General features: G+C 38.0%; 2 protein-coding genes across 2 annotated transcripts; both read right to left on the minus strand.

Annotated features, from left to right (window-relative positions):
* Positions 1-1,046: 1,046 nt before the first annotated feature.
* Positions 1,047-7,663, minus strand: LOC143561718 (uncharacterized). The gene is made up of 4 exons (XM_077049716.1): positions 7,535-7,663; positions 1,563-1,605; positions 1,364-1,455; positions 1,047-1,285 (listed from the first exon to the last, which is right to left on the minus strand). The coding sequence occupies exons 1-4, from the start codon at positions 7,598-7,600 to the stop codon at positions 1,175-1,177; spliced, it is 312 nt and encodes a 103-aa protein (XP_076905831.1). The 5' UTR covers positions 7,601-7,663; the 3' UTR covers positions 1,047-1,174.
* Positions 7,664-8,267: 604 nt separating this feature from the next.
* Positions 8,268-10,344, minus strand: LOC143561749 (calcium-binding protein CBP-like). Its single transcript, XM_077049744.1, has 5 exons — positions 9,776-10,344; positions 9,448-9,494; positions 9,176-9,351; positions 9,066-9,084; positions 8,268-8,439 (listed from the first exon to the last, which is right to left on the minus strand). Exons 1-5 carry the CDS (start codon positions 10,260-10,262, stop codon positions 8,335-8,337), a joined length of 834 nt encoding a protein of 277 aa, XP_076905859.1. The 5' UTR covers positions 10,263-10,344; the 3' UTR covers positions 8,268-8,334.
* Positions 10,345-13,029: the final 2,685 nt, after the last annotated feature.

The raw sequence follows: 13,029 nt of genomic DNA on the forward strand, positions 1-13,029 counted from the left end.
ATTTTATCTATTTGCATCTTTTTGACTAACTTACTTGAATTTTTCAATTAAATGTAAGTGTATATCTGATAATAATAATAATAATAATAATAATAATAATAATAATAATAATAAAATGAAAAAAGAAAGTGACAACCTAAACGGTATAAAACCACAAATACATAAACATGACATTTCAAAAACGTACTTTGCATACACACATCACTATTGATTATCAACAATAGTAATTCAGGGTGACTTGTCACATTATTATCGGTATAGATTACTATCAACTATTGAGTTGTATTCTAGATTTTATAATATGATTACACCTAAATATTACCATATTATTATAAAGCGTATACTATTATTAATAGAGACATTATGTACCATAATTCCCAATTTTATGTATTATGTTTAGATTTCAACTTGAAATATTGTATAGTGTTACTTTGTAAACCATAGAAGCTGAGAATAATAATAAGTTTCCCCCCTACATCCATCTTTTATATTTGTCTCGTTATCAATACGAGACACGTAGATATCGGTTCAATGAGCTTAAAGATGTTGTAATAACAGATCTTCAAATTAAAACGAGTGGCTACTAATGTATTTAGTTATCTTAATTGATGAGCTCGGTACCAATCCTGAATTTTTCAAAACTCGGTACTCGTACCGTAGGCAAAAATTCGATAAATACTTGTACCAATCATGAATTTCACAATCACGATTTTCTTAATAAAATTTGGTACGGATTCGGTACCGCTACCATTTGCTCGTCCCGTGTTATCTTTGCAACATGTTTTTAGGAACTACCATGTGAAGTAAACTTGTATTCGGACTTGAACCCTACAAGGCTAGCCCACTTTGAGAGGAGGTCCGAAGCTAAAACCATTGAATTTGATATGTATGAGTAACATTTGTCATTTAAAAATACATTTAAAAATAAGACTACGGCACATATTGTAATCGACTAACCGTAGATTTCTTTTTTGAAAATGATTCAAGTCCAAATTTACATATTTACTCATTAGTAAAAATGAGAACTGAAAGCCACAAAACTAACAAACAGTACAAAAATCAACAAACATAAGTCTAAGAAAGATCAGAATCTTACTAATGAGTAATGAACATGAATGCATGATATTTAATGGCGAAAAAATGTAGGACATGATAAAGGCCAGACGGGCTTGTTTCATTTCGAATCAAAATCACTACCAGCTTTCTCTAATGCTCGTACAAGATGAGTTATGCGGTATTGAAGCTTGGCGTTTTCTTCAGTAAGCCGTTGCAAATCCTTCAAAGCCTGAAGAAAACATTTCATCTTCGGTAAATTTTCAAATTAGTAACAAATCAAACATAACAAACATTTTAAATTAAATACCTTTTCTTTTTCAGCTAGTCCCTCCGACTTTGCGTCTTCCAACTCTTTTTGCAATTCGGCTACTTTATTTGATGGTTCATTACTTCCAGAGTCTGCAAGTAATCAAATTCAATAATAAAATGTAAAATTACTAGAAAGTGATATTAAGATCTTAAAATTATGCTTCACAGCGATTAATCTAAAGGCTTAAAAAACGAACCTGTTTTTGTAGCAATTGCAGCTTCAAGCTTTGCCAATCGTTCCTAGATCAAACACAGACAGGTTAGACGATATATAATCCAAACACACATACTACGAATCCAAATTTGAAATTTCTTTGAATTTATCAGGGGTGCAAACAAGCAAAGTCGTTCGCGAGCTACTTGATATCGAATCGATAAAAAACATGAAACAAGCTTAGCCTAAGCCTCAAATAAAGCTCGTTTAATTGTCGAGACCGAGCTCGAACCTTGTAAGGGAAGCTCATTTAGACTCATCGAGCATTGTGTATTTTCAAGATCTACCTCATTTGGACTATGTATTAATTTTGATAACTGATAAAATTCGATGATTCTCATAAACCAATAATCCCTAATATATACATGGTGTCCCTCCTCTAATTCAGGGATGAATCATATTCTATATCAAATACAATCTATTCTATAATAATAATAATATAACCATATATATCTTCTAATACACCCCCGCAGTCTAAACTGGAGGTTCACGAATGTTGAGACTGAATTTGAAGTCATCAAACAGAAATGAGGGCAAGCCTTTGGTGAAGATATCTGCAATTTGATGACGAGATGGAACATGAAGAACCCGAACTTCACCTTTTGCAACTTTGTCACGAACAAAATGAATGTCCAATTCGATGTGCTTTGTTCGCTGATGTTGAACTGGGTTGCTGGACAGGTACACGGCACTTATATTGTCACAATATACTAGAGTCGCATGAGATGGTGCACAATGAAGTTCAAGTAATAAATTTCGCAGCCAACAAGTTTCGGACACGACGTTGGCGACGCCTCGGTACTCCGCCTCGGCGCTGGATCGGGAAATGACGGCCTGACGTTTGGACGACCACGAGAGAAGATTATCACCCAAATACACGCAGTAACCAGAAGTGGAGCGACGTGTGTCGGGACACCCAGCCCAATCGGCGTCAGTGTATGAGAGTAGTTTGCCAACTGACGATTTAAATATGTGCAAACCCTGAGTAATAGTGCCATGTATGTACCTTAAGATGCGATTTAAGGCATTCATGTGAACCGTTCGTGGCGCATGCATATGCATACAAACTTGTTGAACTGCGTAGCTGATGTCGGGGCGTGTAAACGTTAGGTACTGAAGGGCCCCAGCCAGTTGACGGTATTTTGTACCCCCGTCGTCAAGCGGCAGCCCGGCCGTGGCACTGAGCTTGGATTTTGTGTCAACTGGAGTAGCAATCGGTACACGAGCTCATGCCGGCTCGTTCCAACAATTCATAAGCATATTTCTGTTGTGACAAGAAAAGAGAGTCCCGCGTTCTGGTAACCGAAATGCCCAAAAAGTAACTCAGGGGACCCAAGTCCTTCATGGCGAACTCGGTGGACAAATGCAGCATGAATTTGTCCCGTAACTGGTCAGATGATGTGACCAAAAGTATGTCATCAACATAAAGTAGGATGTATGCTATTTCTCGGCCCGGTTTATAAATAAAAAGTGAATGATCACATTTGCTGTGGTGAAACCCAAGTTTTGTTGCGTAATCGGCGAACCGTTGGTACCAAGCTCGTGGAGCCTGTTTGAGGCCGTAAAGTGACTTCTTTAGCAAACAAACGTGGTTGGGGTACCGAGTGTCCCGAAAGCCTGGTGGTTGATACATATACACCGTTTCCTGTAAGGTACCATGCAAAAAAGCGTTTTTGACATCGAGCTGGTGTATGGGCCAAGAGTAAGATACCGCTAGCGATAGAACGATGCGGATGGTAGCTGGTTTTACCACCGGACTAAATGTTTCCCCGCAATCAATTCCAACAAGCTGAGACCTGCCATCACAAACTAAACGAGCCTTGTAACGCTCTAAAGAACCGTCAGATTTAGTCTTATGCTTAAAAATCCACATACTGCGAACCACATTCGCATGATTAGGTCTCGGGACTAACTCCCACGTATTATTATCAATAAGAGCCCGAAACTCATCGTTCATGGCCATGTTCCAATCCTTGTTACGGAGAGCAACGGTAGGGTTTCGGGGAAGAGGAGAGAGTGTGGAAACATTAAGATTGACAAATTGTTGTCGGGGTTTGGATATACCGGACATACTGCGAGTATGAACCGTGCGAGGGGGTGGGTTCGGTTGGGTTGTGGAAGTCGTAGCCGGGAGGGTGGGAGTAGGAGATGGTTGGTGTGTGTTCACAACAAATTGTTGTGTTGAGGTTGGTTGAGCGGTGGGAGCCGCTGGTGTCGGTTTGGGATGACGGGAGTAAGTATTAACTAACGAGGGGGTTGGGAGATTATTTATAGAAGGTGGAATGAAAGGTTGAGAAGCATACCAGAATAAAGGATTTATAGAGGACTGATCAGTAAAAAATTTGTATGAGGCAGGATCAGTCGGAGCAGGATTAGCAAAGGGAAAGACCGTCTCGTCAAATACGACATGACGGGATATGGTGATTTGTTGAGTTTGGGTATTGTAGCATTTGTATCCCCGGTGGTTGGATGGATAACCCAGAAAGACGCAAGGAGCGGAGCGTTTATCTAGTTTGTTAATGTTAACGGAAGGTGTGAGGGGATAACACAGGCACCCGAAGGTGCGAAGGTGTGTATAACTGGGATGTCGGTTGTAAAGGAGTTGGGTAGGAGAAATATTGTTGAGGGTGGCAGATGGTAGGATATTGAGTAAATAGGTAGCGTGTTGAAGGGCATGGTGCCAAAAGGTTGTAGGGACCGACGAGTGGGCGAGGATGGTGCAAATGATGTTATTGATGGAACGGATTTTTCGCTCGGCTTTCCCGTTTTGTGGGGATGTGTATGGGCAGGAAAAACGAAATTGTAGGCCGTTTGAGGTACAAAAGAATTGAAACAAAGAGTTATTGTATTCACGACCGTTATCACATTGTATGGTTTTGATTTGCTTGTTGAATTGAGTTTTAATGAGTGTATGAAATTGTTTAAAAATTGTGAAGACCTGTGATTTATTAGTGAGAGGGTAGGTCCATAAAAAATTTGTTTTATCATCCAAAAATAATATGTAGGATGACCACTGGATGATAGAACAGGTGATGTCCATAAATCGCTATGTACAATATCAAAAGGTAGATAAGTAAAAGTAGTAGACTTGATAAAAGGTAATTTAATATGTTTCCCAAACACACAAGAAGAACAAACAGAAGAAGATTGTTTATTACTTGAATCAAAAGACAAATTGTTTTTCAAAGATAATAAGATTGATGATCCCGGGTGACCGAGACGATGATGCCATAGCTCTTTGGTTGTTGATGCGAAGGCTGCTGGACTTGTAAGCTTGGATGGGGACTGGAGAGTAAATGGATAGAGGTCCCCGGTGCTGTTGCATCTAAGGATGGGTGTCCGCGTCGGGAAGTCCTTCACATCAAAACCAAACGGGTCAAATTCCATAGAAAGGTTATTATCAGTTGTAAAACGACGTACTGACAAAAGGTTTTTAATTATATCAGGTACGTGAAGTACGTTAGACAAGTTTAAAGGAGGAAACGGGTTGGGTAGGTATTGATGTCCCGTACCTTGGATTGGAATATGGGACCCATTACCGACAATAATGTTCCGAAAAGGACCCTTATTAAAATAAGACGAGAAGTTACCTGAGGAGTGTGTCATGTGTGTGGTTGCTCCCATGATCAGGAGGGTGAAGAGTCATAGTATTGAAGGCTTGTTCAATATCGGTCGGTGTATAGCTCGCTTCCGACGTCGCGTAAGCCTGTTGGGGTCGTGGGCTAAGAATTCCAGGTCCATTAGCTGTTGGCGGACCATAAGCTGGGTTTAAGGACTGTCTTGGGCCCACTGTTGGAGGCTGCTGCGTAGGGTATGGGCAAGGTGGGTAAGCCCAAGTTTGTTGGCCCCATGGAACCTGTTGAGTGGGCCAAGAAGGGTTGTTGGGTCGGTAATATGGCTGACCAGAATTCTGGTGATAAGATGTTTGACCGTATCCCAGGTGTTGATGCCCAGACCCGTAAACCTGCTGACCCGAGCCATACCCATGCTGACCAGGCCCTTGCTGACCCGAATACCCCCTGCCACGACTGCTTGAAGACCGTCCTTTACCTCGACCACGTCCTCGTCCCCTAGAACCAGCATGGGAATCGGACTGGTGGTAGTGTGTGTCGTTGGTGCGGTTATTGGAAGCATGAAGGGCTGTACCACCAGAATGAAGCGAGCTAATAGCGGTCTGATGTTGTTTCCTTGTTTCGTCGTTAAGGAGCTTAGATCGGGCTTCGTAAAAACTTGGCAGGGGAGTAGTGCCTTCAAGAATTTGAGCTGTGCTTTCGTAATTTTCATTCAAACCTGTTATGAGTTGAATCACCAACCTGTCCTCTTCCACCGGTGCGTTCACATTAGCAAGCTGATCGGACAACATTTTTAGGGCTTGACAATATGCTGACATGTATGGAAAATCATCCAAACGGGTGGAGGCGAATTTTCTGCCAAGGTAGACGGCTCGTGTGGCTTGGTTATCTTTAAAGATATTCTCCAAAGTTGTCCATGCTTGAAGAGCAGTGGACTGGGGTTTTAGGATAGTATGTAACAGATCATGAGAGATGGTGGCATAAATCCACTGGAGCACAATCGCATCTAATCGACTCCATAGGGCTGGGCTAACAGATGCTGATTCAGCTTTATCTGTTGATGAGGAAGCAGGTTTGAGGGCCTTAGGATCGATGTGGTCAGTAACCTCGAAAGCTCTGCAATGAATTCTGAACAACTCCGCCCATGAGTTGTATTGGGAGCTTTCGGTTTCAAGAACAAGGGGGATGAAGTTCTTGATGTTAGTAACTGTAACCGCTGGATGTATTTTATCCATTTAGAAGAAAAGAGAAAAAAAAACAATCTGAAAAGAAATTGATCTGAGAGGGAGAAAGGTGATCAGAGGAGGAAAGGTTTACAGCCAGGGTTACAGGGATGGCTTTGATACCATGATAACTGATAAAATTCGATGATTCTCATAAACCAATAATCCCTAATATATACATGGTGTCCCTCCTCTAATTCAGGGATGAATCATATTCTATATCAAATACAATCTATTCTATAATAATAATATAACCATATATATCTTCTAATAAATTTCACACAGAGCAACCGAGCTCGAGCAAAGCTTTGGCTCGTTTAACGTACTACACGAGCTCGAGACGAGCTTAAGCCCGTGTAAGTTTTTCTCAAAATATATAAAGATTAGTTGAAAAATAATATACGGGCAAAGCCAGAGCTTAAAATAACGACTCATGAGCCGGGCTCAAGCTCTCATAAGTCAAAATATTAAAAGTAGTTATAAAACTATACTTATTTTGAAAAAATATATATAAATCTTTGAATACATATATATTATATCACTTGGAAACAATTACATATGATACAATTCCAATCCGATTAATCATTATTAATAAATATTAATTGCTAGTGGTACCCAATGAATGCCTGACAAGTGCCTAGCGAGTTTTGCAACACAGTAAAAATATAACCAAAACTCATGCAATTCAAAAAGCTCGGGCTCGTGGCTCGCTCGAATAAAACTTAGTTTAATTTCAATAAAACAAGCTGAGTTGGATCAATTTTAGCCAAAATTGGACCCAGGCACGGCTCGTTGGCTCGATCTTAAGGTCGTTTAACTTCAAAATCGAGCTCGAGCCTAGCTGAGTTGGCTCGTTTAATTTCAAGCTCGAGCTCGAAACCACCGTAACTGAAACACGCATAGTACACATCGAAAATCTGAAAATTTTATGTACATTTAAAAAATAATAATGCATATTCGAGCTTTAAACCTTAAAACGTAAAACCGGATGATTCAATTGGACTCGTTTCGAAATGAAATCAACGCTATTCATGGGCGAATTGAAGATAAGTATAACCCAAACACATACAGTATGAATTGATAGCGGAATTTGAAACATTTAGTCGATTTATGATGGAAAGATTCGAATAGGATAACTAATTAGGATTCGAATTGCATACCTCAGCCTCGGAAGCACGTTGGTGAAATGGTTTTAGGGTTTCTTGAATATCATTTGATGCCGCCATAGCTCAGCTCGTCAAAACCCTAGAACAGTAGACTCACGGTAGTGATGACTAGAGAATCGATATATTTATTTTGATGGAAAGAATCGAATTATCAAGTTCGTTACCGTACCATAACTAAATAAAAAAATACTCGTTATTGTATCAGAACTAAAACAAAATGCGGTGAGTCTATGCGAATTCAGCGGTATCCTCACCATCGTACTGGTACCAGAACTAAAACAGAAACAGAATTAACGTTTATTACGATACCGGAACTAAAGATAAAAAAAGTGAGGTGGTCTAATGGAGGGCCGCCCTGTCATATCTTTGCGGTACCAAAGTTATGTTTTATACATATTCGATAATTGGCCTTTCGATCGACTGGTTTGATGGTATTCTCACAGTGGTGAGTTTTCTTTTTAATGACGTTCCTGGGTAAACCAGAACATGGAGCGTCAAAATTAGTATTGACGACTGATAACACGTTTCAGGATACTCACTCGGGTATTAGGGTGGTTCCAAACTAAAGTGATTCGATATAATTACAACACAGAGAAGCAATCTAATGAAACTTTAATCAGCGATATCTTTTTAATTTTCATGAAACGGTTACAACTAAACGCAACAAAGATTCAATTTTATTAAAGTAAAAAACACACCAGATAATAAATACAAGGAACATCAAGAAAACATCCAAAGTTAAAAGAAAAATACATCAAAGGAACAACTCTTTCTCCAATTCCCTCACTAAAACTCTAAGCAATGAGGAAGGGTAAAATGGTCAACATGAACACTTCGTACGTAAACGTAGCATTCCCGGTGTAGGCTGTGTCCTTCTCCTTGAACTTGTCGGTTAGCCCCTGCAATCACCAAATTACACGTGTTTGACTTTTTATAATACACTTTGACTATTAAAGTCAAAACACTTCAACGAAAAAAGAAAACGTGCCAAATGAGTTGAACAGGTTCAAATTCGTTTAAACTAATTTTGAACGCCTAAAGAGTATCCTCAAGTCAGTTTTGACCAAAACACATATGACCCTTTACCCGACCTAGTTTAACCAAACACATATGGCCCGTTACCCGACTTGGTTTGACCAAGCACGTGTGTCCCATTTACCTAACCTGGTTTGACCAAATCCCAAATGACCGAACCTGGTTTGACCAAACACATATGACCCATTACCCGGCCTTGTTTGACCAAACGCATATGGCCCGTTACCGACTTGGTTTGACCAAGCACATATGACCCATTACCTAACCTGGTTTGACCAAATCCCAAATGACCCAGCCAGATTTGATCAAGCCCATATGACCCAACTTGGTTTCACCAAAACACATATGACCCGTTACCCTACCAGGTTTGACCAAAAATGTAGAAAAATGTTTGTGGTCAACCCAATTGGGCCCAATCACCCAAGCTGTTACGACCCGACTTTATGAGAAGCGAATATCAATTTTCAAATATGTAAAGTTTGTTGCATACCTTAACAGTCAAGCAGCACCTGAAATCATCAAACACAAATATAAAATTGTAGACATTTTTAAAAAAAGAAAAAAAAATTTCTAAAACAATAACGAATTATATAAGCATACTCGATGAAATTATCATATTCGATCGCCTTATTCTTTCCGCCACTTTTGTCAAACTTGGAAACCAATAAATCCAAAACCACAGGAGAAACCGCAAACCCCAAACTCATAAGTGCCTCTCTCAGTTCATTAACATCAATCTTGCCACTTCGGTCTCGATCAAATTTCTCAAAATTTGCCTAAAATAAATAAACATTTATTTACTTGTCATAATTAATAAACAAAAAAAGTTTCAAAATGTTGATATAGTAACTTGTTAAGAGGTTAAAACTCACCCTCCAGCTTTGTAAACTGTAGAAAACTTGAGTGAATTCTTTAGGTCCTGATATTATCATTAAGAATAAGAAATCAATATAAATATATAAGCTCTCGTGGAGTAGTTCACCACAAACCGGGCCCCACACGTTTACAATGACTAAATCACGAAATGAAGTGTGACCCCACCAACGCGTTTATCCTTAAAATTAAAATTAAAAAACTGTAAAAATAAAAATCAACAGTTGCTCAAATACGCCGCATAGAGTCCCGTACGTAACCGATCATTGTGTGTTTACGTGACAGATTAAACTTTTAAGACAATTTTAGTGAGAGAATGATAATTACCGATCTTTCTAGTATTGGTGTTGGTGAACAAGTACATAAGTAGATGAACTGTACGGAGACTAAAACTCTGATTATAAGACGACAACGCTCTTTGCAACTCCTTGTCATCAATAATCCCACTCCTATCCTGATCGGCGGCCTCGAAACAGGCCACCACAGCAGGATCGGTCCCTGGCGGGAAAGTTGACGGAACCAGCGCCGCAAACGGACTTCCGTACGGGGCTGGTCCAGTTGGGTATCCACCCCCAGGTTGTGGAGCCCCATAACCTGGGGCGGAGGGTTTGTTTTCTTTTGGGGGCTTTTGTGGTGGTGCACCGTATGGAGCTGAGGGTTGCGATGCACCATAGGGTTGGGCTGGCGCCCCGTATGGCTGGGATTGGGCGCCGTAGGGTTGGGCTGGCGCCCCGTATGGCTGGGCTGGGGCGCCGTAGGGTTGGGCTGGCGCGCCGTAGCCAGAGGGGTTATGGTTATGGGGATATCCGGACATGATTTGGTTTTTAGATGTAAAGAAAGTGAGATATAGATATATGTGTGTTTGATATTGTGAGGAAAGTGTGTTGTGAGATGGGGATATATATATATATATGTAGTTTGGAATTTGGATCTATATAAAAATGAAGATATTTATATTAATTTTTAATGTATAATATTCGTCAAATTAAAACAAACTAAATAGTGATGAAAATTGTGTGATGTGTTTGTTTGAATTAGTTGATAGAATTAAGGGAAGAGATAAAGAGATGTGTGCGGGTCTTTATACGTTTTCATGTTAATTGAATTGTCTGAACGCTGATATATGTAAAAATAAATGACACTGACTGTAACCGAAAATGTTATATATAAAAACAAACATTAACAAGAAGCAAGATTTATAACGGGAGGACTTGATGCGAACATGACAAGTCTACAACTTTAATTCTACATGCCAAATTTTGTAGTCTTCTTTTTTTCCCCTTCAATAATTACATTATACATCTTTTATGTCTAATATTTGTCACATATTTGCCATTTTGAATGATGGGTGTTAGTTTCATTCATTGAAGCTTAGACATGCATAACACAAGTGAGAAAATTTTCGTATTTTTTTTATTTTTAGAAACTGCCACTTTATTGTGTATTAGACCACCACACTCTTCAATTTAGAGAGTTATGTTGGCTTATTCTGGCCATACTGTATTGACTTACGTATTTTGACTATTTTAAAGTATTAATTACATATTTGACCACATGTCTTGCGTATACATTTGTTTTCAATATTTATTGCCCCCAACATGCACTTGTTAACCACGTAAGATAATAACATAACAGATATACCTCAAAACCGGTGGTAGTTGCACATCGATACCCAGCGGGTATAAGATTATATAAATAAAATTATTACTATCATTTAATCAAGTATGAGACTGAAATTATCAATATATTTGAAAACCGATGAGTCGGTCAACTCATACATGATGAGAAGAGGTTCCCTTATCAACTCTTATTTATTATCTGTCATACACTTGACATGTTCTTGTAGTATTGTTGGTTTTTGGTTAATCAACTTGTGTGCACTAATAATAACTTTAAAATAAATAATGGCTTTAGTTGACTTTTCCACAATTTTTAAATTTACGGCACCTTATACAATATATAAATGTTATATCTATAATATTATGTCATTATTTGACACCATTTTCTTACTTTATAACGATATGTTATTAGTTAAATGTCTTTGACATCGTCCCATCTTTGATCTATCTATCTATCTAACACTTTGACCACATGTCTTGCGTATACATTTGTTTTCAATATTTATTGCCCCCAACATGCACTTGTTAACCACGTAAGATAATAACATAACAGATATACCTCAAAACCGGTGGTAGTTGCACATCGATACCCAGCGGGTATAAGATTATATAAATAAAATTATTACTATCATTTAATCAAGTATGAGACTGAAATTATCAATATATTTGAAAACCGATGAGTCGGTCAACTCATACATGATGAGAAGAGGTTCCCTTATCAACTCTTATTTATTATCTGTCATACACTTGACATGTTCTTGTAGTATTGTTGGTTTTTGGTTAATCAACTTGTGTGCACTAATAATAACTTTAAAATAAATAATGGCTTTAGTTGACTTTTCCACAATTTTTAAATTTACGGCACCTTATACAATATATAAATGTTATATCTATAATATTATGTCATTATTTGACACCATTTTCTTACTTTATAACGATATGTTATTAGTTAAATGTCTTTGACCTCGTCCCATCTATGATCTATCTATCTATCTAACACTTTGACCACATGTCTTGCGTATACATTTGTTTTCAATATTTATTGCCCCCAACATGCACTTGTTAACCACGTAAGATAATAACATAACAGATATACCTCAAAACCGGTGGTAGTTGCACATCGATACCCAGCGGGTATAAGATTATATAAATAAAATTATTACTATCATTTAATCAAGTATGAGACTGAAATTATCAATATATTTGAAAACCGATGAGTCGGTCAACTCATACATGATGAGAAGAGGTTCCCTTATCAACTCTTATTTATTATCTGTCATACACTTGACATGTTCTTGTAGTATTGTTGGTTTTTGGTTAATCAACTTGTGTGCACTAATAATAACTTTAAAATAAATAATGGCTTTAGTTGACTTTTCCACAATTTTTAAATTTACGGCACCTTATACAATATATAAATGTTATATCTATAATATTATGTCATTATTTGACACCATTTTCTTACTTTATAACGATATGTTATTAGTTAAATGTCTTTGACCTCGTCCCATCTATGATCTATCTATCTATCTAACACTTTGACCACATGTCTTGCGTATACATTTGTTTTCAATATTTATTGCCCCCAACATGCACTTGTTAACCACGTAAGATAATAACATAACAGATATACCTCAAAACCGGTGGTAGTTGCACATCGATACCCAGCGGGTATAAGATTATATAAATAAAATTATTACTATCATTTAATCAAGTATGAGACTGAAATTATCAATATATTTGAAAACCGATGAGTCGGTCAACTCATACATGATGAGAAGAGGTTCCCTTATCAACTCTTATTTATTATCTGTCATACACTTGACATGTTCTTGTAGTATTGTTGGTTTTTGGTTAATCAACTTGTGTGCACTAATAATAACTTTAAAATAAATAATGGCTTTAGTTGACTTTTCCACAATTTTTAAATTTACGGCACCTTATACAATATATAAATGTTAT

Source organism: Bidens hawaiensis, unplaced genomic scaffold (assembly GCF_021521415.1).
Source record: "Bidens hawaiensis isolate Kalapana, Puna unplaced genomic scaffold, B.hawaiensis_p1.1 tig00020784_1, whole genome shotgun sequence".
In the NCBI taxonomy this organism is placed as follows: domain Eukaryota; kingdom Viridiplantae; phylum Streptophyta; class Magnoliopsida; order Asterales; family Asteraceae; genus Bidens; species Bidens hawaiensis.

What these genes read in the sequence shown, in the direction of transcription:
- LOC143561718 (XM_077049716.1), bottom strand. Translation starts at nt 7,600, where the DNA reads ATGGCGGCATCAAATGATATTCAAGAAACCCTAAAACCATTTCACCAA. An exon ending in AACGTGCTTCCGAGGCTGAG is followed by an intron (nt 1,606 to 7,534) that starts GTATGCAATTCG and finishes TGTTTGATCTAG; the next exon opens with GAACGATTGGCAAAGCTTGA. An exon ending in TGCAATTGCTACAAAAACAG is followed by an intron (nt 1,456 to 1,562) that starts GTTCGTTTTTTA and finishes GATTACTTGCAG; the next exon opens with ACTCTGGAAGTAATGAACCA.
- LOC143561749 (XM_077049744.1), bottom strand. Translation starts at nt 10,262, where the DNA reads ATGTCCGGATATCCCCATAACCATAACCCCTCTGGCTACGGCGCGCCA. An exon ending in CACCAATACTAGAAAGATCG is followed by an intron (nt 9,495 to 9,775) that starts GTAATTATCATT and finishes TGATAATATCAG; the next exon opens with GACCTAAAGAATTCACTCAA. An exon ending in ACAGTTTACAAAGCTGGAGG is followed by an intron (nt 9,352 to 9,447) that starts GTGAGTTTTAAC and finishes TATTTATTTTAG; the next exon opens with GCAAATTTTGAGAAATTTGA.